The sequence below is a fragment of the Oncorhynchus nerka genome, linkage group LG22 (assembly GCF_034236695.1).
Source record: "Oncorhynchus nerka isolate Pitt River linkage group LG22, Oner_Uvic_2.0, whole genome shotgun sequence".
Classification (NCBI taxonomy): Eukaryota; Metazoa; Chordata; class Actinopteri; order Salmoniformes; family Salmonidae; genus Oncorhynchus; species Oncorhynchus nerka.
The window spans coordinates 17701141-17728652 of record NC_088417.1 but is presented as its reverse complement, the minus strand read 5'-3'; the positions used below and the strand labels follow the sequence as shown (position 1 = coordinate 17728652).

At 42.4% G+C, this 27512-nt stretch overlaps 1 protein-coding gene across 1 annotated transcript; it reads left to right on the top strand.

The window, feature by feature from the left end:
* The first annotated feature begins 22722 nt into the window (after positions 1 to 22722).
* On the top strand, positions 22723 to 24335 carry LOC115104558 (ribosome biogenesis regulatory protein homolog). The gene has a single exon (XM_029625913.2). The coding sequence runs from the start codon at positions 22730 to 22732 to the stop codon at positions 23810 to 23812; it is 1083 nt and encodes a 360-aa protein (XP_029481773.1). The 5' UTR covers positions 22723 to 22729; the 3' UTR covers positions 23813 to 24335.
* The last annotated feature ends 3177 nt before the right edge of the window (positions 24336 to 27512 follow it).

The window sequence follows — 27512 nt, the reverse complement described above, 5'->3', positions numbered from 1 at the left end:
TCGTAATTCTCCTGAGAGCCATCTAAAGAGTCGATTCAGAGTGACCCTACTGTACTGTTTACTTCTATTTACGGACGTGGAGTGAAGACCACTGCGATGGATTGGGAGCTTTTCTATACAGTGAGTATATAAAGATTAAGGACACCTGCCCTTTCCATGACATAGACTGACCAGGTGAAAACTATGATCCCTTATTGATATCACTTGTTAAATCCACTTCAATCAGTGTAGTTGAAGGAGAGGAAATACTGTAGGTTAAAGAAGGATTTTTAACCCTTGCAACAATTGAGACATGGATTGTGTATGTGTGCTATTCAGAGGGTGAATGGGCAAGACAAAAAATGCTAGGTTTTTCACGCTCAACAGTTTCCCATGTGTATTAAGAATGGTCCATCACCCAAAGGACATCCAGCCAACTTCACACAACTGTGGGAAGCATTGGAGTCAACATGGGCCAGCATCCCTGTGGAACGCTTTCGACACCTTGTAGAGTCCATATCCCAACAAATTCAGGCTGTTCTGAACTCAATATTAGGAAGGTGTTCTTAATGTGTTGTACACTCAGTATATGTTGACCTTGCATTGTGAGGGAATAGGAGAGTTTAGCTTGTAGTATGTGTCTTCACTGTCCTTTTACCCATAATCCACCAGGATGCTTCCTCCATCACGGACTGTCGTCCTTATAGCTTTGGAGAAAGTCAACTTGTGGAGGACCACAGTGTCCGCTGGTTTTCCTTCTTTTCTCTTAATTGCTATCTAATTTAGACCTGGAAAACCAACTGTGTAGACTGGATTCCCTAGCCAATCACTAGTCCTCCAGGACTTCTGTCTAATGGCCTGCTTCACCTTCTCTAATGGGCAGTTCTACTTCTCATGTCTATTAGGTCTCCGAGCCAAATAGTTCACAGTAACTTATGCAATCCATACGGTAACTATATACACGCTTCACTTACACACAACCTGCTTTTCTGTCACTGTCAACAGCTGGTCACTTCTGTCAACAGCTGGTCACCTGCGTTACCATCCGTTGCCTGTCTCTCTCTCTTAACTCCTGAAGGACTTTTCTTTCTCTCCTACCCCCTCCCTAACTCACTCTTTCCACTCTTGCTCTCTCACTCTCTCTTTCTGTCTCCATCTCTTTCTCTCTCACTCTCTCTTTCTGTCTCCACATCTCTCTCACTCTCTCTTTCTGTCTCCACATCTCTTTCTCTCTCACTCTCTCTTTCTGTCTCCACATCTCTTTCTCTCTCACTCTCTCTTTCTGTCTCCACATCTCTTTCTCTCTCATTCTCTCTTTCTGTCTCCATCTCTCTCTCACTCTCTCTCTTTGTCTCCATCGCTCTCTTTCTCTCCAGGTGATAGTGGGTCAGCTGTAATATAAATCATGGGCACAACTTTTGTTTTAGAAGTGGGGGGCATAACCTGGGCATCTACAGTAAAGCTAATTTCCTGCATTTCTACTAGGGTTGTCCCCGACTAAAATAAATCTTGGTCAACCAAGAGTAGTCTTTCTTTCGACCAATTGATTGGATAGTCTTAAACTGCAGTAATTTATGTCTGAGATTATATGAACATGACTGGGTATTCAAATATGTCTGTATCTATTCATCATCATCATCACAGATAGTGTCTCCCATGTCTTCTTCACATACATCGTTAAGCCTCTATTAACCCTTGATACAGTTTGAAAATCAACTTGAGGTTTGTTAGACTGTCGTAAAATTGTTTCAATCTTTGAAGCTTCTGGTTGGTCCAGTGTTTGCTGCATCTCAGCTCCGTCACAGACTGGTCTTCCCTGGTTGCCTGAACCTGCTGAGACTCCGTCACCATCTGATCCTGCTCAGATGAGGCATGACAAAGAATGACCTTGCTGTACATTTATACATTATATTATTCAAGAATAGAATCAATGGTTCAATAACTGAAATGACCATTATTCCCATATCCCAGACTGTAGCCTACCCATCAATTAAAGATGGAACATTCCTTTAGGGAATTAGCTAGGGAAACTGACATATCAATAATGTTACATTGTTTTACTGACTCGACATTGCACTGTCAAAAAAATCGGAATATCGATCTTCAATCGTTTGGCCACTTGGTTCACCGTTTGATTCAGATCTAGTGTGATTGAGGCAAGAATTAATAACTAAAGTTAGTGAGCTAGCTAGTAAGCTAACGTTAGCCAACTTTTGATTAGCTCCAAATGGTACATCAACTGGCGAAAAATTGCCAAGTTAATTTACTTGTTAAAACGGGACAAAAAAGCTACAAAACATTTCCATACACACAACAGCTGTTTGATGCTACTACCTGACAGATAGCTAGAGGCTAGAGCTGAACTGGCTGTGGTAGCTACTAGATAGCTAGCTAGTTAATTCTCTTCAGACAGAACTTCAGTTGAGAGGGGATAAAACATTAGCTAACGTTGTCAGTTACACTACTAGCTCAGCACTGGGAATAAATACCTTTTTTCCCGTTAAGTCAAACAGCTGTTACCTTGCCAGCTAAATCAGTCAAATAAAAAGTAGCCAGTTTCTGCTCTGCTTGCTTTTACGACCTGGAGAAAAAGCGCAACACACAAAGACCGCAGATGAAGACAGCAGCATCGTGCTGGTCCTATAATAACACAGACTGTCCGTCCGCTCTGTGGTATCCGTGCGGTCCTTAATCCAGCCGACTGAAACCGCAAAATAGCCTGCCCGTCCACTCTGAGGCGTCCGCATGGTCCTAAAGCACACTGAAGCCGCTTTTTGTATCACAGTGCAATGATAAATCTGGGGGGGACAAAAATGCAATTTCAGAATGTGGGGAGGGGGGTCAAGTCCCCCCCGTCCCCAGTGAAAGTTGCGCCCTTGTATGAAGTGTAAAGCAGCCGGCTAATTTGGGCATGCTCTTTAGATTCCATGTTTCTGCTGTGAGTCATAGATCATGATGGCTGGAAGCTCCTGCAAGGTGTCACCACTCACAAGATGTTTAGGTGAGAGACTGAGAAAGGCACCATAGGCAACACATGGCAGTCTGACCTTAAATGGTAGTATAAGCCCGTGCTCACATCCCTGATCCTCAACAATGATGCTCATACAGTACATATATGCTACTCTATACTGCTGTAGAAATTAGGCTTTGACAGAGCATGCACACACCATACCACTTTATATTTGCACATGAGTTCGTATTCAATGATGCTGGTTTACGTCAACTGGTGGTGAATTTTCTACTTGCAGTCTTTGTTTACCTCTATTATAACCATCTCAAGAGCCAGGAAGAATGGTCTCGTGACAGAGTATATAGAGACAGGTTCATAACTAGCATAGTGTTACAGAACACCCTGTGATAATTACAGAGCACCCTGTGGTGATTATAGAGCACCCTATGGAGCACCGTGTGGTAATTACAGAGCACCCTGTGGTGATTATAGAGCACCCTATGGAGCACCGTGTGGTAATTACAGAGCACCCTGTGGAGCACCATGTGGTAATTACAGAGCACCCTGTGGTGATTATAGAGCACCCTGTGGTGATTATAGAGCACCCTATGGAGCACCGTGTGGTAATTACAGAGCACCCTGTGGTGATTATAGAGCACCCTATGGAGCACCGTGTGGTAATTACAGAGCACCCTGTGGTGATTATAGAGCACCCTATGGAGCACCCTGTGGAGCACCATGTGGTAATTACAGAGCACCCTGTGGTGATTATAGAGCACCCTATGGAGCATCATGTGGTAATTACAGAGCACCCTGTGGTGATTATAGAGCACCCTAAGGAGCACCATGTGGTAATTACAGAGCACCCTGTGGTGATTATAGAGCACCCTATGGAGCACCATGTGGTAATTACAGAGCACCCTGTGGTGATTATAGAGCACCATGTGGAGCATCATGTGGTAATTACAGAGCACCCTGTGGTGATTACAGAGCACCCTGTGGTGATTATAGAGCACCATGTGGAGCACCATGTGGTAATTACAGAGCACCCTGTGGAGCACCATGTGGTAATTACAGAGCACCCTGTGGAGCACCATGTGGTAATTACAGAGCACCCTGTGGAGCACCATGTGGTAATTACAGAGCACCGTGTGGAGCACCATGTGGTGATTACAGAGCACCCTGTGGTTATTACAGAGTACCATTTGGAGCGCCATGTGGTAATTACAGAGCACCCTGTGGTAATTACAGAGCACCCTGTGGTGATTATGGAGAACCCTGTGGTAATTACAGAGCACCCTGTGGTGATTATGGAGAACCCTGTGGTAATTACAGAGCACCCTGTGGTGATTATGGAGAACCCTGTGGTAATTACAGAGCACCATGTGGAGCACCATGTGGTAATTACAGAGCACCCTGTGGTGATTATAGAGCACCCTATGGAGCACCATGTGGTAATTACAGAGCACCCTGTGGTGATTATAGAGCACCCTTTGGAGCACCATGTGGTAATTACAGAGCACCCTGTGATGATTATGGAGAACCCTGTGTTAATTACAGAGCACCCAGAGCACCCTGTGGTAATTACAGAGCACCCTGTGTTAATTACAGAGCACCCTGTGGAGCACCCTGTGGTAATTAGAGCACCCTGTGATGATTATAGAGAACCCTGTGTTAATTACAGAGCACCCAGAGAACCCTGTGTTAATTACAGAGCACCCAGAGCACCCTGTGGTAATTACAGAGCACCCTGTGGTAATTACAGGGCACCCTGTGATGATTATAGAGAACCCTGTGTTAATTACAGAGCACCCTGTGGAGCACCCTGTGGTAATTAGAGCACCCTGTGGAGGACCCTGTGGTAATTACAGAGCACCCTGTACTAATCTATACAAACCACTGTATTGAATATAAATGATACAACGAGCTGACTCGCTGATGCTGTTTGAACAACAAAAGAAGGCGCTATAGCATTCTTTTCCTTAGAGACTTTTGGATTGTGTGTAGAGTGTGTGTGTGTTGGTTTTACTATCCTTGTGGGTACCAGAAGTCCTCACAAGGACAGTAAAACAAGGACAATTCTGAGAAGTGGGGACATTTTCTGGTCCCCACAAGAAAACATACTATTTTAGGCTTACGGGTTATGTTTAGGGTTAGGTTTAGGGTTTGGGGTTTGGTACCCACAAGGATAGTAAAACAAACGTGTGTGTGTGTTTAGCCTCTTAAGTGCCTCATTAAGATTCCCCTCCTCACACTACCTGCAGTACGTATATATAGTGGCATCACCGGTAGGCTCATTTCAATGGCTGTCAGAACCTTGGCTCTGACGAGTCTCACACCGTTGGGGTCCAAAAAGAAAAATAATAGCACCGTTGGGGGGCAACACCATCAGTCTGTATGTATACAGAGATTAAAGTTCCAGCTTCTTAAAATAAAAAATTATAATGGAAATATAGCTTATTTTTTGTCACACCATCTACCCATGTCTTGATAATGGGCACAACTTGATCAAATTGAAAAGAGATATAACGTCTCAACATTGTTGCCTCTCTCCATCCCTCTATTTTCTCTGCTCCTTCCACAGATGACTGCTGTAAGATTGGGTGAGTATTCAAATCAAATCCAAGTGTATTTGTCACGTGCGCCGAATACAACAGACCTTACAGTGAAATGCTTACTTACAGGCTCTAACCAATAGTGCAAAAAAGGAATTAGGTTAACAATAGGTAGGTAAAGAAATAAAAACAACAGTAAAAAGACAGGCTGTATACAGTAGCGAGGCTACGTACAGACACCGGTTAGTCAGGCTGATTGAGGTAGTATGTACATGTAGATATGGTTAAAGTGACTATGCATATATGATGAACAGAGAGTAGCAGTAGCGTAAAAGAGGGGTTGGCAGGTGGTGGGTGGGACACAATGCAGATAGCCCGGTTAGCCAATGTGCGGGAGCACTGGTTGGTCAGCCCAATTGAGGTAGTATGTACATGAATGTATAATTAAAGTGACTATGCATATATGATAAACATTTGATTACCTGTCTTATGGCTTGGGGGTAAAAACTGTCAAGAAGCCTTTTTGTCCTTGACTTGGTACTCCGGTACCGCTTGCCAAGCGGTAGTAGAGAGATCAGTCTATGACTGGGGTGGCTGTGGTATTTGACCATTTTTAGGACCTTCCTCTGACACCGACTGGTGTTTTGAGGTCCTGGATGGCAGGCAGCTTTGCCCCAAGCAATTGCAATTGCCGTACCAGGCAGTAATGCAACCAATCAGGATGCTCTCGATGTTGCAACTGTAGAACCTTTTGAGGATCTCAGGACTCATGCCAAATGTTTTTAGTTTCCTGAGGGGGAATAGGCTTTGTCGTGCCCTCTTCACGACTGTCTTGGTGTGTTTGGACAATTCTAGTTTGTTGCTGATGTGGACACCAAGGAACTTGAATCTCTCAACCTGCTCCACTACAGCCGTTGATGAGAATGGGTGTGTGCTCGGTCCTCCTTTTCCTGTAGCCCACAATCAGCTCCTTAGTCTTGGTTACGTTGAGGGATAGGTTGTTATTCTGGCACCACCCGGCCAGGTCTCTGACCTCCTCCCTATAGGCTGTCTCGTCGTTGTCGGTGATCAGGCCTACACTGTTGTGTCGTCTGCAAACTTAATGACGGTGTTGGAGTCGTGCCTGGCCATGCAGTCATGGGTGAACAGAGAGTAGAGGAGGGGACTGAGCACGCACCCCTGGGGAGCTCCAGTGTTGAGGATCAGCGTGGCAGATGTGCTGTTACCTACCCTCACCACCTGGGGGCAGCCCGTCAGGAAGTCCAGGATCCAGTTGCAGAAGGAGGTGTTTAGTCCCAGGATCCTTAGCTTAGTGATGAGCTTTGAGGGTACTATGGTGTTGAACACTGAGCTGTAGTCAATGAATAGCATTCTCACGTAAGTGTTCCTTTTGTCCAGGTGGGGAAAGGGCAGTGTGGAGTGCAATAGAGATTGCATCATCTGTGGATCTATTTGGGTGCTATGACAATTGGAGTGGGTCTAATATATTTGGGATAATGATGTTGATGTGAGCCATTACCAATCTTTCAAAGCAATTCATGGCTATGGACGTGAGTGCTACAGGTCTGTAGTCATTTAGGCAGGTTGCCTTTGTGTTCTTGGGCACAGGGACTATGGTGGTCTGCTTGAAACATGTTGGTATTACAGACTCAATCAGGGACATATTGAAAACGTCAGTGAAGACACCTGCCAGTTGGTCAGCACATGCCCGGCGCACACGTCCTGGTAATCTGTCTGGCCCCGCAGCCTTGTGTATGTTGACCTGTTTAAAGTTCTTACTCACGTCGGCTATGGAGAGCGTGATCACACAGTCGTCCGGAACAGCTGATGCTCTCATGCATGCCTCAGTGTTGCTTGCCTCGAAGTAAGCATAGAAGTGATTTAGCTCGTCTGGTAGGCTCATGTCACTGGGCAGCTCGCGGTTGTGCTTCCCTTTGTAGTTTGTAACAGTTTACACGCCCTGCCACAAAAGACGAGCGTCGGAGCCGGTGTAGTATGATTCAATCTTAGCCCTGTATTGATGTTTGTTTGATGGTTCGATGCAGGGCATAGCAGGATTTCTTGTAAGCTTCCGGGTTGGAGTCCCGCACCTTGAAAGCAGCAGCTCTACCCTTTAGCTCAATGCGAATGTTGCTTGTAATCCATGGCTTCTGGTTGGGATATGTACGTACAGTCACTGTGGGGACAACGTCATCGATGCCCTTATTGATAAAGCCAGTGACTGATGTGGTGTACTCCTCAATGCCATCGGAAGAATCACGGAACATGTTCCTGTCTGTGCTAGCAAAACAATCCTGTAGTTTAGCATCGGCTTCATCTGACCACTTTTTTATAGCCCGAGTCACTGGTGCTTCCTGCTTAAATTTGTGCTTGTAAGCAAGAATCAGGAGGACAGAGTTGTGGTCGGATTTACCAAATGGAGGGCGAGGGAGAGCTTTGTACGCGTCTCTGTGTGTGGAGTGCAGGTGATCTAGAATTTTTTTCCCCTCTGGTTGCACATTTAACATGTTGATGGAAATTTGGTAGAACTGATTAAAGTTTCCCTGCATTAAAGTCTCCGGCCACTAGGAGTGCCGGCTCTGGGTGAGGGGTTTCCTGTTTGCTTATTTCCTTATACAGCTGTCTGAGTGCAGTCTTAGTGCCAGCATCTGTCTGTGGTTGTAAATAAACAGCCACGAAAGGTATAGCTTAAAACTCTCTAGGCAAGTAGTGTGGCCTGCAATTTATCACAATATACTCTACTTCAGGCGAGCAAACTCTAGAGACTTCCTTAGATTCTGTGCACCAGCTGTTGTTGACAAATACGCACAGACCGCCCCCCCCCTCGTCTTACCGGAGTGTGCCGGTGCAGCGTATGTGGATCATCACTGCCAAGCACGAGGAAAATAGCCTTATTGAGCATCAGCTACAGTATACTGCCAAAAGCCAATACACAGACCCTGAAAAGACAAGGACAGTGAGTTGATTTCAACATGCTTTAGTTTAGAGGGTCTCAAAGTACAACAGGTAAATTGCTGTGCCTTAAGCTGACAAACTGATTAGAAGAAGTCCACTTTAAAAAGGTCCAACACAGCAGTTTTTATCTCAATATCAAATTATTTCTGGTTAACAATTAAGTACATTACAGTGACTGTTTTCAATGAAAATGGTCAAAAAGAAACAAAAAAAGCTATTTCTCAAGCAGGAATTGTGCTAGGACTGTCTGGGAGTGGTCTGAGTTGGGAGGGGAAAAGAAATGCTTTCAAAATAAAAAAAAATGGTTTGACAAAAGCCACATAAGCTGCGTTTTACAGGAGTTGACCAATAGAGGAGTTAGCTGACAACGGCAGGAAAACGATGTGTGCTCTTCCATGGGGCAGAAGTCAGCGTGTTGTTGTGATTCTGGATGGCCAGATAGCCAGCACCAATGACAAGAAGCTGCCATGTGGGGAATCTCAAGTGGCTCATTTCGGCTAGTTTCATCTTGTTATTGATTCCATGTCTTGTTTCGAGGTGTCTTGACTGATTTCATGTCAATGCTAATATGGCAAAGAATTCACTAGCTAGCTAACCAACAACTGTAATGATGTATTTGAGAGACAACTAGTGCTCATTGTGCAAATGTATTTATGTTTTCAAGAAACATTGGAGACAAAACATGTTTTGCACGTTGTCAACAATCTAAGCCAAACTCGTCTGTTTTTCCCAATAGTTGCGCATGCCTCAGTTTTGTTGCTAAACAACCAAACGTCTATCAGATCAGATCTGAAAAAAATATTCTGTGATTGGTCAAAAGACCAATTAGTGGAAAATTGGGCTGCCTGGGTAAACGCAGCCATACAGTATAATGGAGTAGATATCATTCATTTACTATGGTTAGTTTGTCCATCATTCACAATACGCTTGTAGAGTGGGTTTGGATCCAAAGAGGCTTTCATTGAGGATGCCATGCGAGAATTTTCCCCACTCTGAATGAGCTTTTTTATTTACGACTCAGACTGATTACCCTGTCGAGACAAGCTATAGATTTACAGAAGATTTTGAGGACACCAGTAATAATACCTTAATGAGCAGCAAAGGGTTCCCATCATGCATTTTAAAGGATCTACAGTTTGTTGACAAAGAGTCCCCAGCTGCAGAAAGGCCTACAGTTCATCCCCCCTGATGATAGAAAGAAAGAGATTCCTGGTAAATAAAAAAAATCATGTTCTACTCCATGCTGATTAGGCTCACAAAAAGAGATTTCACCGACAGCTATCCCTCCTTTCTCTCTCTCTTCCCCTCAACTTCAGGTCAGCTTTGGCATCTCAACACAGCTGCTTTCCTGACGATAGGGGCAAGTCTTCAAAATTTTCCACTAGTGCTCTCTGGTGGCTGAGGTAATTAAGTGTACTGTAAGAGTGGACGTAAATCAGGTGGAAGCCACAGATGGACCCACTCTGTCACTCAGGCCAGCTACAGCTACAGCTACAGGCATGGTGAGCAGTGGGAGAAGAGAAGGCCAAGCTACAGGCATGGTGAGCAGTGGGAGAAGAGAAGGCCAAGCTACAGGCATGGTGAGCAGTGGGAGAAGAGAAGGCCAAGCTACAGGCATGGTGAGCAGTGGGAGAAGAGAAGGCCAAGCTACAGGCATGGTGAGCAGTGGGAGAAGAGAAGGCCAAGCTACAGGCATGGTGAGCAGTGGGAGAAGAGAAGGCCAAGCTACAGGCAAATCTGTATTCAAGGACATGTGGGTCAACCTAGAAAATCCTGTCTCAAATCAAATTGTATGTCACATACTTCGTAAACAACAGGTGTAGACTAAGTTTTCGCAGTTGTAAATGATAACTTGTTCTCAACTAGCCTACCTGGTTAAATGAAGGTGAAATAACACTGAACTGCTTACTTACGGGCCCTTCCCAACAATGCAGACAGAAAAGAAATAGAGAAATAAAATAATAATAACAACACAAAGAATAAAAACACGAGTAATGATAGCCAAGTTATTACCTGGTACCCTGTGTATATAGCCAAGTTATTACCTGGTACCCTGTGTATATAGCCAAGTTAGACAGGGTACCAGGTAATAACTTGGCTATATACACAGGGTACCAGGAAATAACTTGGCTATATACACAGGGTACCAGGTAATAACTTGGCTATATACACAGGGTACCAGGTAATAACTTGGCTATATACACAGGGTACCAGGTAATAACTTGGCTATATACACAGGGTACCAGGTAATAACTTGGCTATATACACAGGGTACCAGGTAATGACTTGGCTATATACACAGAGTACCAGGTAATAACTTGGCTATGTACACAAGGTACCAGGTAATAACTTGGCTATATACACAGGGTACCAGGTAATAACTTGGCTATATACACGGGGTACCAGGTAATAACTTGGCTATATACACAGGGTACCAGGTAATAACTTGGCTATATACGCAAGGTACCAGGTAATAACTTGGCTATATACACAGAGTGTAAGTGTAAGTTGACTATGAAAACAATTTGGGATTTCCAACACATTGTTTCTTATTTAAAAAAAGATGGGATACAGTCAGTCTCTCCTAAACTCTTAGCCAAGAGAAATGGGCATGTATAGTATTTATATCAGCCCTCTAATAACAATGAAGAGAAAACGTGCCACTCTGTTCTGGGCCAGCTGCAGCTGTCAGATGTGTGCGTACTGGTAGCGAAGTCAGGTGCAGGAGAGCAGAGATTTGTGAACAGGCGCACACTTTATTTAGGCAAAAGTAAAAAACGAGCAAAACAGTCACAAGAATTATGTTTAACAATAAACATCTTCGTGAAAAAATAACACAGAAAAACAAGCCAGTCTGGCATGTCAACAATACACACGTAACACAAACAATCTTACACAAAGACATGATGGGGAACAGAGGAATACATAGATGTATATTGATTGGGGAATGAAAACCAGTTAGGGAACAAGGGAACAAGACAAAACAAATGGATACATGAAAAATGGAGTGGCGATGGCTAGAAAGCCGGTGACGTCGACCACCGAACGCCACCTGAACAAGGATAGGAGCCGACTTCGGCGGAAGTCGTTACAGCAGCTTAACTAGATATTTCCATGCAGCACTGGACCACACGACTGGACAATAATCAAGATTAGACAAAACTAGAGCCTGCAGAACTTGCTTTGCACACTCTTGGCATTCTCTCAACCTGCTTCATGTGGTAGTCACCTGGAATGTATTTCAATTTACAGGTGTGCGTTGTTAAAAGTTAATTTGTGGAATTTCTTTCCTTCTTAATTGAGCCAATAAGTTGTGTTGTGACAAGATAAGGGTGGTATACCCTATTTGGTAAAAGACAAAGTCCATATTATGGCAAGAGTTTCTTCAAGTGCAGTTGCAAAAACCATCAAGCGCTATGATGAAATTGGCTCTCAATGAGGACCGTCACAGGAAAGGAAGTCCCAGAGTTACCTCTGCTGCAGAGGATAAGTTTATTAGTTACCAGTAATTGTAGCCCAAATAAATAAATACAGACACACCTCAACATCAACTGTTCAAAGGAGACTGTGTGAATCAGGCCTTCATGATCGAATTGTTGCAAAGAAACCACTACTAAAGGACACCAATAAGAAGAAGAGTCTTGCTTGGGCAAAGAAACACGAGCAATGGACATTAGTGTCCGGTGGAAATCTTTCCTTTGGTCTGATGAGTCCTAATTTGAGATTTTTGGTTCCAACCGCTGTGTCTTTGTGAGATGCAGAGTAGGTGAATGGATGATCTCTGCATGTGTGGTTCCCACCGGGAAGCATGGAGGAGGAAGTGTGATGGTGTGGGGGTGCTTTGCTGGTGACACTGTTGGTAATTTATTTAGAATTCAAGGCACAACTAACCAGCATGGCTACCACAACATTCTGCAGCGATACACCATCCCATCTGGTTTGCGCTTAGTGGGACTATCATTTGTTTTTCAACAGGACAATGACCCAACACACCTCAAGTCTGTGTAAGGGCTATTTGACCAAGAAGGAGAGTGATGAGTGCTGCATCAAATGACCTGGCCTCCACAATCACCCAACCTCAACCCAATTGAGATGGTTTGGGATGAGCTGGACCGCAGAGGGAAGGAAAAGCAGCCAACAAGTGCTCAGCATATGTGGGATCACCTTCAAGACGGTTGGAAAAGCATTCCAGGTGAAGGTGGTTGAGAGAATGCCAAGAGTGTGCAAAGCTGTCATCAAGGCAAAGGGTGGCTACTTTAAAGAATCTCAAATAAAAAATATATTTTGATTTGTTCAACACTTTTTAGGGTTACTACATGATTCCATATGTGTTATTTAATAGTGTTGTCTTCACTATTAATCTACATTGTAGAATTTTTTTTTTAAATAAAGAAAAACCCTTGAATGAGTAGGTGTGTCCAAACTTTTGACGGGTACTGTATATAAGGCGGTGTAAGAGGAAAGCCCAAAAAATTGTTAAAGACTCCAGTCACCCAACTCATAGACTGTTGCCTCTGCTACCTCACGGCAAGAGTCTAGGTTCAAAAGGCTACATAACAGCTTCTACCCCCAAGCTATTAGACTGCTGAACAATTAATAAAACGGCCACCCTACCCAAACCATCTCAATTGGGTAGAGGTTGGGAGATTGTGGAGGCCAGGTCATTTGTTTTTACACTGCTGCTACTAGCTGTTTATTACCTACGCATAGTCACTTTACTCTAACCTACATGTACAAACTACCTCGACTAACCTGTACCCCCGCACATTGACTTGGTATAGCCTCCTAATTTTATGTAATTTTATAATGTTACTTTTTCTTTTTTACTTTAGCTAATTTAGTAAATATTTTCTTAACTCTATTTCTTGAACTTCATACCTGTTGTATTCGACACGTGACAAATACAATTTGCTGCTTGAGTGCAGTCTTAATGCCAGCATCGATTTAATGTGGTAAATAGACAGCTATAAAAAAAATATAGATGGAAACTCTCTTTGTAAATAGTGTGGTCTACAGCTTATCATGAGGTATTCTAACTCAGGAGAACAGAACCTTAAGACTTCCTTATTAATATGAGAGATCGCACACCAGCTGTTGTTAACAAAGAGACGCACACCATCTCCCCTGAGCTTCCCCGACGCCACCCTTCTGTCCTGCCGATGTATAGAAAAAGCATCTGTCTCTGAAGGCCTGCTATTGTTGCTATTGTTCCTGAATATCGATCGATCGGACAGTATGTATTAGGTTTCCCCAGGCACGTGCATGGCAGATGGGGTGTGTTCAATACTTGGAGGCAGAGAGGGGAGGAAGGGGTGAACAGAACTCTCCTTCTCTATGCTCTTCATGTAAAGAAGTGCTTTGGAATCCAACATTGTGGCTGAATGTCAGTATAAATATGCTGTAGTAGTAGACTTAAGGAGCAGTTGAAATATGTACAATTGTTACCCGGATGAAAATGGGGGAGGGTCAAGCTTTTTCAATTTCAGTCAGGGGGAGGGTTTAGTATTATAATTTTTTTGTCCAGGGGAGGGTCATGTAATTTGTAATCGATTAAATGTCATATTTGAGAATTAGTTGCTTATGATAGTATCTGGATGTGTGCCTGATGCTGCCCCTCATCCCTGACTCTCTGCTGGGTGTGCTATATCAAGTGTGCCTAGTGTGGTCTCAATCAAATAATCCATAGCCTATACTGTAGGCTATACCAAGAGCATCCTTGGAGAAGGACAGAACAAAGTTGTATTTCTAAGAAAAAAGTACTTCCTTCCCGAGTGTTTGCACTGCTGGGATGGTGTATATAAAACTAGGCAACACTGCAGTACACATTGCAATGGATAGGAGTTCCCAATCATGAGCCCTGGCCTGCCCTGCTCTTGCTGATGTAAACCCTTTTTGTTCTGCCTAACCAATGACTGCCCTGTGTACGGTGTCACTTTAGGTGGCGAGTCAAAGGCTTCATCTGAAAATAATGTTTTATTTGTAAAGAAATAATATCTGTGCACGTGGGCTAGGTCTACTGATGTTCAGTTGAGAGGGAGAGCACGAAGATGAGGAGGACCGGAGGTAAGCTTGCTACTGCTATAATTGATTTTAAGAAAAAAATATATGTTTCATGTGCCCATAATGAAGCTATTTATCACAGTTACTGACCTCACAATAAGCCATATTCAAGTAATTTACATAACTTACATCACTATGGAGCAGCAGCTGTGGAGAAGGACAGCACGAGTGGTGAAAGTAGGTTCATTTGAGAAGGCTTAAACAGTTTTCATTTTAATTTGACTTAAGGCCACTACTTTGAAAGGCTGGTCATGGCTCACATCAACACCATTATCCCAGAAATCCTAGACCCACTTCAATTTGCAAACCGCCCCAACAAATCCACAGATGATGCAATACCATTAACATCGACAAGGCTGTAGCAGGTTGAGAGCTTAAAGTTCCTTGGTGTCCACATCACCAACAAACTATCATGGTACTTTTTTCCCCCTTCTACTTACCTCAGCCCGGTATGTCCTGTACCGGTTCCTCTCGCCATGCGGAGCGTGTCGTCAGTCCGCTGCTAAAGAAACACCAAGATTATTTTTGGGCGGGGCACATGGAGCTGGCGGTCGAGCAGCGGAGAGTGCCAGAGCCTGTGTTGGAGTCAGAGGAGGAATTCGATGAAAGATTCCGGAGAGAGGTGGTAGCAATGAGAATGCTGCAGCACAGTCGTGCTGAAGAGCGTGACACGGTCTGACGGTCCACGGTCCGGAACCTCCAGCAACGGTCCACGGTCCGGAACCTCCAGCAACAGTCCACGGTCCGGAACCTCCAGCAACAGTCCACGGTCCGGAACCTCCAGCGACGGTCAATCGTCCAGAGCTTCCAGGCACGGTTTCCAGTCCTGCTCCAGGGCAGGAGCCTTCCTCTGCGCCGATGCCCAGTCCAGGCACGGTGTCCAGTCCAGCTCCATGGCCGGAACCTTCCTCTGCGCCGGTGCCCAGTCCAGGCACGGCGGTCAGCCCAGCTCCATGGCCGGAGCCTCCTTCTGCGCAGATGCCCAGTCCAGGCACAGCGTCCAACCCAGCTCCAGGGCCGGAGCCCTCCTCTGCGCAGATGCCCAGTGTCCAGGCACAGCGTTCAGCCCGGCGCCATGGTCGGATCCGGGATCTGGGGTGAGGCTACGAACCGCACCGGAGCCGACACCAACACTAGTCACCCCCATAACCACCCCCATTTGGTTTCAGGTTTTGCGGCCGGAGTCCACACATTTGGGGGGGGTACTGGCACGCCCTGACCATAGAGAGCCCTTGTTTCTCTATGGTGTAGTAGGTCAGGGCGTGACTAGGGGGTATTCTAGTTTAGAATTTCTATGTTGTGTTCTAGCTTATATTTTCTATGTTGGTGTTTTGTATGATTCCCAATTAGAGGCAGCTGGTAATCGTTGTCTCTAATTGGGGATCCTATTTAAGTAGATATTTTTCCCACCTGTGTTTGTGAGATATTGATTTGTGTTTGTGCAGGTGCACCACGTAGTCACCCTTTAGTTGTTCATTTTTTTATGTTTAAGTTTCTCTTTGAATTAAATATGTGGAACTCAACATCTGCTGTGCCTTGGTCCCGTTCTTCCGGCAGCCGAGACAGTATGTGAGATCAACAGAGAGGTATATTCTCTGGGGGATTTAAATATTGACTTGCTTTCATCAAGCTGCTAACTCAAGAAAAAGCTTCAAACTGTAACCAGTGCCTGCAACCTGGTTCAAGTTAATCAGTCAACCTACCAGGGTCATTACAAACAGCACAGGAATGAAAACATGTATTGATCACATCTGTACTAATGCTGCAGAAATTTGCTTGAAAGCCGTATCCAGATCCATTGGATGTAGTGATCACAATATAGTAGCTATATCTAGGAAAACCAAAGATCCGAAGGATTGGCCTAATATAGTGGATGTTGTTGATGTAAAGAATATTTGTTGGTCCGTGGTGTGTAATGAGGAGCAAACAGACACTGAACTTGACACATTTATGAAATTCCTTATTCCAGTTACTAATAAGCATGTACTTATTAAGAAAATTACTTTAAATACTATTAAATACCTGTGTATTGATGAGGAATTGAAAAATGGTATGGTTGAGAGGGATGAGGCAAAAGGAATGGTAAATAAGTCTGGCTGCACAACCCATTTGCAAATGTATTGCAAATTGAGAAATCATGTGACTAAACTGAATAAAAATAAGAAGAAACTACACTATGGAACAAAGATAGATTACAAAATGCAGGGACAACATGCAAGTTCCTTACTTTTTTTCCCCTTCTACTTACCTCTTCCATTTTTGTGGTAATGCTACAATTAGTTGGTCATAATGGTTATGGTTAGAGCAGACATTTCCACATGTCTGTGTTAGCTGCATGTGTGACATAACTCCACCAGTCCTATTTATGATATCATTCACTAAAATTATACCTTTTTTTAAAGTTTCTTAGAAAAAAATATATATATTTTTTTAATCAATTAGTATATTTCAGTTTAACCACAATATTTGTTGTATTATTTGTTCTCTCTTTTCAGGTGGATTCAACTGAAATTGCAACCAACTTTCTAAGACTTGTTTAAAAAATAACAATATTTTTGAGATGATTTCCTTTTCAAACAACTGAAAATGAGCAGGTATTATCTGAATAAAGGGGAAAAGGACATTCTTGAACATAGGATGAGACATTCCTACCAATTTACTAGAGAACCAGTTTGGATTTAAGTATAACTTTTGTATGATTGATGCCTTTAGTGAGAGGTCTAATGCTTTAATATTTAATCCTTTCTGCCCATTGAATTCATATTCGTTATATAAATAGGCCCTTTTAATTTTGTCTGGTTTGCCATTCCAAATCAAATGTAATATTTTTTGTTCATATAATTTAAAAAGCAGGTCACTATTTGTAGGCAAAACCATGAGCAAATAGGTCAACTGTGATATTACTAAAGAGTTAACCAGGGTGATTTTTCCACATATAGACAGGTATTTTCCTTTCCATGGTAGCAAGATCTTATCTATTTTTGCTAACTTTCTATAAAAATGTATTGGAGTGAGAGAATTTCTTTCTTTTGGGATTTGTATACCGAGTATGTCCACATCTCCATCAGACCATTTAATTGGTAAACTACACAGTAATGTAAAATTAGCATTTTGTTGTGATCCAATACGTAATATAGTGTACTTATTATAATTTGGTTTTAATCCAGAGAGAATAGCAAAAGTATCCAGATCCTCTATGAGGCCACGATGAGATTCTAATTGTGGTTTTAAAAGAAAACATGAATCATCAGCGTACAATGACACATTAGTTTTTAAGCCACGTATTTCTAATCCCTTAATATTGATCTCATTTTAACAGCTAACATTTCGATGGCAATAATAAATAGATATGCTGATAGTGGACAACCTTGTTTTACTCCTCTAGATCATTTAAAAGTTTCTCAGATGTAGCCATTATTTACTTTTTTACACCTCTGGTTAAAAAACTATCATACATAACTTTAACCCATTTTATAAGAGATTCCCCAAAATTGAAATATTCTAGGGCATTTATATATAACCTCCAGTCGTACTTCATCAAACATCTTTTCAAAATCAGCTTTGATTTCATAGTATTCTATTGTTTCCAGTACTTGTTTTATATTATCTCCAATGTATCGTCCATGTAAAAAACCTATGGACTGGATCTTTATATATACCACTTGGGTCCTGTTTCAGTAATAATGATATCAGACCTTGTTACGTGTCTGATAATCTACCATTTATATAGGACTGGTTAAAGCATGCTAATAATGGTCCTTTGAGTATATCAAAAATATGTTTTGTATACTTCCACTGGTATGCCATCCAGCCCTGGAGTTTTCCCAGCCTTAAAGGATTTAATTGCATCAAGAAATTCCTCCTCTGTAATTTGGCCTTCACATGAGTCTTTCTGTACAGATGTTCATTTTACATTATTATTATTAGGGAAAAAATCCATACAATTAGTTTCAGTTAAAGGAGATGGAGGAGACAAACAAAAACATATTCTTAAAGTACTTTACTTCCTCTTTCAAAATATCATTATGTGAATCATGCGTGACTCCATCATTTCTAACCAGTTTCAATACATTTGTTTTCTACATTGAAGATTGAAAAATAATTGGGTGCATTTTTCCCCATATCCCATCCAGTTGGCTTTATTTTTATAATATATTACACTGGATCTTTCTTGAATAAGTTCCTCCATTTATTTTTGTTTTTCCTCTAACTTATTCTGAGCCTCTATGGTACAGTTTTTATTGCTATCTAACTGTACTGTTAGGCCTTCAATTTCCTTTGTTAAAATGGACTCTTTTGATCTAAATTGCTTTTGTTTTATAGATGAGTACTGAATTGCACAGCCTCTAAAGGCCCATTTAAAAGTGTCCCATACAATAAGGGGATCTGCTGTACCTATGTTATGTCTGAACAAGTCAGTTATACATTCTTCTGTCCTAGTTCTAAACAATTTATCATCTAGCAGGCTTTAATTAAATTTCTAATATCCTCGCTCACGTGGAAATTCTGTAAGAGTAATATATATGCCAATTATGTGATGATCTGACCACATTCTGTCACCTATCAACACGTTTTTAACTTTTGGTTCCAGAGAGAATGGCATAAGAAGTAGTCAAGACGACTAGCTTGATAAAGCCTCCGACATGTATATCTCACTAGGTCAGGGTATTTAAGTGTCCATATTAAAATCTCCCACCATAATAATAGAGTCTAGTGTTGCTTGTAGAGTTGATATATTCTTGTGTATTTTTTCAAAAAAGCATGGATTGTCATTATTTGGACTGTATAGGTTAATAAGCCATATCTGTTTATTGTCCAATAACATATTTTAAATAATCCATCTACCTTGATAATCTGTTTGGACAATTTGCACATTTGGATCAAAATTACTGTTAATTAAAACCATCACCCCTTCTGAATTTCTTTGCCCATGAGAGTAAATATATCACCCTCCCCCCCCCCCCTCCCCCACAGTCCTTTTTCCACAAAACTTCATCTAAAATTGTTGAATGAGTTTCCTGTAAACAATAGATATTATATTCCTTCTCTTTTAGCCAGGTAAATACTGATCGTCTTTTCTTATTATCTGCTAAGTCATTACAATAGTAACTGGCTATACTTATTTCATCACTTACCATAATGAGACAACTTTCAATTATATTTATCAAAATATGTTTGTAAACATACCATTAAAAAGTAACATGATGATTGAGTGTCCATATAGCTGTACCTTGATATTTGCATTGCTACTAAGTAAACCTCCAATTGGTCCCCAGTATTCCAACCGCTAAAAGCCCTCCTCGTCCCGAGTTGGGTTGTCATCCCAATGCCCGGCAGGCCACCCCCGACCCCCCGTATCCCATAGCCCTGAAAAGACTGGGATCCATCCTTCGAAAAGAGCACAGTTCCATTTACAGAACAGAAGTAGATCAACCACCAAATACATCACCCTCACCTCAATTTGTATTATATATAGCAATCTATATATCTATATATATATATATATATTAAAAATCCTGTTTCTTATTTTCCATAATTAGCTATTAATATTTGTAATAATGGGAGGCAATTTATGCAAAGGATTTTAACTCTCACCAGTCTCACCATTACCAAAATGACATTATTGCAAGCAATTATTATATTAGCAAACAATTGTGAATCATCCTATATTGTCCCTAACATCTTCTACTCCTTCGCAACAGTTGTGTGATATGCACATGCACCCCCACAATCATACACATTCAACCCTTTCCCCCACACAACCATAGGCTCACATTCTCAACAGTTGTGTGATACGCACATATACCCCCACAATCATACACACTCAAACCTTTCCCCCCACACAACCATAGGCTCACATTCTCAACAGTTGTGTGATACGCACATATACCCCCACAATCATACACACTCAAACCTTTCCCCCCACACAACCATAGGCTCACATTCTCAACAGTTGTGTGATATGCACATATACCCCCACAATCATACACACTCAACCCTTTCCCCCCACACAACCATAGGCTCACATTCTCAACAGTTGTGTGATACGCACATATACCCTCAACCCTTTCCCCCACACAACCATAGGCTCACATTCTCAACCCTTTCATACCAACCCTTTCACACAACCATAGGCTCACATTCTCAACAGTTGCACCATCCCAGAGCCCAACTTAAGAAAGGTCTTGATTTACGAATGCATGTACAGCTGCATCAGAGGGTGTTCTTTAATCGAAGCCTCTCCAACATAATCCAAGTAGAATCAAAAATTCCCCATGGCAGCTATCTATGCCCATTACTTTTTGCAATCTTTACTAATGACATGCCACTGGCTTTGAGTAAATCCAGAGTGTCTATGTATGTGGATGACTCAACACTATACATGTCAGCTAAAACAGCGACTGAAATGACTGTAACACTTAACAAAGAGTTGCAGTTAGTTCTAGAGTGGGTGGGAAGGAATAAGTTCATCCTAAATATTTCTAAAACTAAAAGCATTGTATTTGGGACAAATCATTCACTAAACCTCTACTAAATCTTGTAATAAATCATGTGGAATTTGAGCATGTTGAGGTGACTAAACTGCTTGGAGTAACCCTGGATTGTAAACTGTCATGGTTAAAACACGATACAACAGTAGCTAAAAATAATTATTAAGGCTATATTATTATTATTATTTCAAGGCTATTGCCTGCGTTTAAGAAATATATATTATTGAGGATCATGCTAGCTATGCATGCCTAGTTTGTTAATTTAGCCTAGCAGATATTCCCATACCCTAATCACAGTCAAAACAAATCTATTTTGTAACAACAATATCGTGGAATGAAATATAATAAGTTAGAAATTGACAGTTTACCAAATGAAAAAGTTACAAGTGTACATAGGCATGCCTGATATGCAGCTACTGTGTTAAACAACAAATTTATTTTTCTTATATTCATTGATCAGATACTTCAGTTATAACTGGTTCTATTACGCCAAATGTTTACAGTTGATAGTCAACTTTAGCACTGTTACAAACTATCCTCTTTAACAATGGGCTGTATAGAAATCACAAGGCTTCCAGTGTTGCAGCATGCGCCCATTCGTTCTCATGCTCTGTTGTGGGATTAAAAAGGTGATGGTTGTCTACAGTCGTGTCAAATCATGTAGAATTGCATGAAATCCATTTATAAAAGGCTATTTTTTAATCAGACCACAAATAAGATGATAGGTTAATGTAGTGTTTTTATTATAATGGATATCTTTTAACCTCTACCCTTGTCTAAAGTGGTCTGCAAATCCACAACCTTCTGGCTATTATTTGGGGTATAGGGGAGGGTCATTCTTATTTTTTATCAAGTGTTCAGGTTTGGGTCGGGTAAAAAAAAACACTTTACTGAAGGGAGGGACATCCATTTTCATTTCAGAGAGGTCAGATTTTCTCTAGGTATCCCTCATTATAAATAACATACAGTCCCTTAACAAAGAATCTCTCTCTCTCTACCTAGAAGACAAGCATGGTGAGTAGTGAGTCCCATATTGTCTATGGAGTCCCCTATAACGATTGTGAGGCAATAGGTTTTTATCTAACTCCATGGTTACCTGATCTCTGTTGAAATGTTCCTCTGCTTAGATGATGAAGTGAATAAGGAAACTAAATCGAACAGGTGTTGAAAGATCAGATCAATGAGAGAAGATCGCAGATTGATTATTGATGAGTCTGATCTATACACTGCATCCTGGAATGGATCAACCATGACATGTTCAGGTCCCTGGTGGGGTCTATTCAGAAGTGACACACACACACAGTACACACAATGACGACTCACTTCCTGGCTTAACACTCATCCATCCACACATTTATGACCAAGTCAGCAGGACATTGAGTATCCTCTTTTCACACCTCTCACCTTCAGTCCATTGAGTCTTGAAGGAGAAGAGCATTGAGCAGTCAGTAGGACTAAAGACAGTGTGGCGTTTATGGACATTGACCATTTTTTTTATTACTAAGAAATGCTAAACATGAAGTAATATGACATTCAGATAATGATAGAATCAAGTATTATAATCAAACTAATCACTTTGTTCATGAGACTGGATTTTAAACAAACAGAAATTGTAATCATGGCAACGAGAAAAGTAAGACAATGTCTCCACCGCGTGGGCATGAGGAATTATTTTTCGAATGGGGACATTTTAACCCGGAAATAAATTAAAGTGACCTTTCACGTGACATGAACCACGTATGTCGGACATGCTTCCAAAAATGGCTGCGTGTAGTATAGAAGACGTGCTTGCTAAAGCTGAACAAGATGAGGCTGAAAAACTCAAAAGTATCACCGTTCAAAAAGAATTGGACCTTGAGTTTGACATCGGAAACCTGGTCGCATACGACAAGAACCGTATTGATATTCGACAGTTCCGTGAACAGAAGAAAGACGATTTCCTGCGCTCGCTAGCTCGTGACAACACGCAGCTCCTGATCAACGAGATATGGAAGCATCCCACAGAGAGAGTAGAGGAGGTAATCGTAGTCAAACTACCCGAGCCGACCACTGCACTGCCGAGAGAGAAGCCCCCACCGAAGCCCAGGCCTCCTACCAAATGGGAGGAATTCGCCAAATTGAAGGGGATCCAAAAGAAGAAGAAAACTAACCTGGTATGGGACGATGTTGCCAAAGAGTGGAAGCGGCGTTGGGGCTACAAGCGTGTTAATGATGGCACGAAAGAGTGGCTAATTGAGGTCCCCGAAACAGCCGACCCCAACGAGGACCAATTTGCCAAACGGAACAAAGCCAAGAAGGAGAAGGTTGCAAAAAACGAGCTGCATCGCCTGAGGAACATAGCCAGGGCACAGAAGATCAAAGTACCAGGTGTTGGACTCACACCGACCGCGCAGCAATCCACAACTGACCTGAGTAGGGCTGTCAATGTGGCCAAGGTATCCACAGCTTCCGCAGGTAAATTCCAAGACCGCCTACCGAAGGAGAAAGCTCCCAGAAACACCGGGAAGAAGAGGAAATTCCAGCCTGTCATCGGTAACTTTTCCAGTGAAAAGCAGAGGCAGCTGGATCTGCTCAAGGTGATGGACAGTAAGAAACCTCGTCTGGACGTCAACAAAGCTGTAAACAAACAAATGCGAGAGGATGACCGAGAGGAGTCTGCAGCGAAATTTAGGAAGGGGGGGAAGAAGGGACGCAAGGGTGGTAATTTCTCTGGAAAGGGAAAGGGTGGAGGTGGAAAGGGTAAAGGAGGTGGTGGCAAAGGAAGAGCAGGGGGTAAAGGTCAAGGACCACCTGGAGGTAAAAAAGGAGCTGGGAAACGCTAAAGGGGAACATTTTAAACTTTGTATGTCATACATCACAAGAGCCTTGTCTCAGACTGCACAGTATGAATTGCCATCTTCATTATGTTTCCCACCTGCATATTGCTGGGAGTGATGTGTCCCTGGGCTGTCTCCCCTTAATGCAGGTCAGGTGCAATAGGGGGGAGGGGCTTCTGTCCCGTCATGCAAAATAGATCACCCATGACATTGTGTAAAAATGGTATATGGTGATGATTTTCCTTGTGTCTACAAGGCTAGCCTAGTGGTTAGAGCATTGGACTAGTAACTGGAAGGTTGCAAGTTCAAACCCCAGAGCTGATAAGGTACAAATCTGTCGTTCTGCCCCTGAACAGGCAGTTAACCCACTGTTCCTAGGCCGTCATTGAAAATAAGAATTTGTTCTTAATTGACTTGCCTAGTTAAATAAAGGTAAAATAAATAACAATTTGTTGTAAAAATGTGTAACATTTGGGTACAGAGAGTTATGTTTGATATTTTTCAACACAATTAAAATCAACTTCATAAAGATGGTGTTTTTTGTGTGATTTATCATAAGAATATAAGGCAACAAACAGTACATTGTAGTTTCACTGAGCACAATAGCAAATCAAATGTTTGTTTTTTTGTTTTTTTACATGTGCTGAATACAAGTGTAGACTTTTCCATGAAATGCTTACTGATGATCTCTTTACCAACAAGGCAGTTAAAAGTAAGGAAATATGCAAATAGATAATATTTTAAAAAGTAACAAGATAAAGTTACAATGCTATACACAAGTAAGTTCACAATTTCCATGTGATCCAGCTACAGACAGTAATGCCACATGAGTTTGAGTTTATTTTTACAGGGACTGCACATTAATCAACGTTTCAGTAAAAGTGATAGTTTTAGTCAGCCTGCTAATTTTTCAAACGCAGTCCCTGGGCAGGTTATTTAAACCAATACCAGTACAGACCAATGAGGAGCAGTGGGGTGTGCAACACTTTGGGTCAGAGGGGACGGAGGGGTGAACAGAACTCTCCTTCACTATGCTCCTGTAGAGGAATGCTTTGGAATCTAACATTGTGGCTGAAAGTAGGGATGTGCTATAGTAGAAGACTGCCTCAGTCAAGTCAAGCAATAAGAGCCAGATGGAATCAGCAGAGGTCTGCGCCAAAATTCTACAAATTGTTCTGCACACAGGCAATGCTGTAAAGTTATTGATAAGAAACGGTTTCCTGGACACAGATAAAGCCTACTCCTACACTGACCCTGTTTAGTAGTATCATATGATGATATAAACAGAGAACCTGTCTGTCTGTCTGTCTGTCTCTCGTGCATTGCATGTAGGCCTAATGACCAAGAATAGAGATGCTATGAATGCTCTTCCCGATAAACACACAGTAGGCTTAAAGGAGGTAGGCCTGCTAATCAGATTAGCTGTGCTGGTGGTTATATAAAACAGGCATTTGGCCCCAGAGAAACAGACAGCCCAGCACACTGAACTGGCCTTTTCAGGTTAGCTTTCCATTCACCTGGCCAGGACGTTACACCTGGACACAACTATCACCTTGCCAGGACGTTACACCTGGACACACCAATCAAGAAGAGACCCACACACAGAAAAGAAACAGCCATGTGAGCCTGGGATTTTGCCTTGCTGAGATCTGAAACTTGGGACACTGCTGTGTATGCATACAAGTCGCAGGAGGCTACTGAGGGGAGAACGGCTCATAATAATGGTCGGAACGGAGCAAATGGAATAGCATCAAACACCTGGAAACCATGTGTTTTATGTTTTTGATACCATTCCAACTATTCCCCTCTAGTCATTAACACGAGCCCGTTCTCCCCAATTAAGGTGCCACCAACCTCCTGTGATACTATACAGTATATCACAAAAGTGAGCTGGGGAGGGAAAATGGCTAATTGGGCCTAATTTGGACATTTTCACTTAGGGGTGTACTCACTTTTGTTGCCAGCGGTTTAGACATTAATGGCTGTGTTGAGTTATTTTGAGGGGACAGCAAATTTACACTGTTATACAAGCTGTACACTCACTACTTTACATTGTAGCAAAGTGTCATTTCTTCAGTGTTGTCACATGAAAAGATATACTCAAATATTTACAAAAATGTGAGGGGTGTACTCACTTTTGTGATATACTGTATATCTGTCTTGTTACCTGAGCATTTATTTGAGATGCATTTCCTGATCTATTCACTAGATGGTGGTAAAGCGCAGCTACAAGCCCCAGATGAACTGAAGCTGACCCGGGGTGAGGTCATCCTGCCTCTGTGTAAAGATGAGGAGGCCCGGTGGTTTGGGCGGTTGCAGAATGGACAACAGGGATACGTCCCGCCTCGCATATCGGGGATCTGAGCCACCAGGTTAGTGGTTAGTGGAAATTATAAGCTGGGGGGTTCGAGCCCTGAATGCTGATTGGCTGAAAGCCGGTGTATATCAGACCGTATACCATGGGTATGACAAAACACTTATTACAAAACACTTACCAGTTTATAATAGCAACAAGGCACCTCAGGGGTTTGTGATATATGACCAATATACCACGGCTAAGGGCTGTGTCCAGGCACTCCGCATAGCGTCGTGTAAATGAACAGCCCTTAGCCGTGGATATTGGTCATATACCACACCCCCTCGGGTGTTTCATTGTGTTATGTTAGGCAAAAGCAACGTTCCATCTCTGAATGTGCAACAAGATATTCTATTTACTTGGCTGGGACAAAAATCTGCCCTAGCATTGCTCGCAGAGATAAGATTGTCCATCCCTGCCATTTATAAAGAATAGCTCTGCTGACTTACAGAACAGTATGGCAGGTTAGAATAGCCTCTTTAGCTGCTTACCTGAGGTTCGTGACAGGACAGAGGGATATCAGGAGAGAAGAGTCACAGCAGTAATCCCACCCATTCACTGACACACCTCTGTTTGTGTTCTCAGGATGATGAGCCAGTTTAGCAAGACGGTGTTCAGCTCAGGCCACGTATGCAGGTGGTACTGGCTGAGTACATCGCGCCCAAAACACACACAAATATACACATATACACACACACAATCCTATCCTCAATCAAACCCCCCTCCACAAGTGTGTGTACACAACACACACACACGCCAGCAGCTGCTCCCACCCCACACACACCCCCCAAACCCTTTTCCACCCCCTCCCACTCCACTCCGCCCAGAACAGGTGGCCCCTCTCTCATCCCTCATTAGTTGACAAAGCACAGAGATTAAGACCCCCACCCCACCACCCCTATCTCCTCTGATCAATTCCCTCTCACTGTACTGCTGTTCCCTCACACAACACAGTGGGGGCTCACAATCACAGCCATAGGTTCAGGGGGGTGATGAGGGATCCCTCTTTCCCTCTAAAAGTATTGTGTTTCATAATGTCAATCAGTGAAACAGAACTGCCTGTATAATCTGACTGAAATACCCACAGTGAGCTAGGAAATATAAGCAGACAATTGTTGGATGTTGTTTCAGATATTATCTAAGATCATACATTTGACTTATCCCAGTATGTGGGCATGTAACTTGGCCCCACCTTATGTGTGTGTGGAGGTGAACCTTGCTCCTTAAACTGTGAAAGCTTGCACACACACACACAATCACGCACATGCAAATGCACACAAACACACACTCTGAGCGAACCCCCTGAACAGCCCTGTGCTTGTCTTGTCTGTGTGGAACGCTGGAATTTGG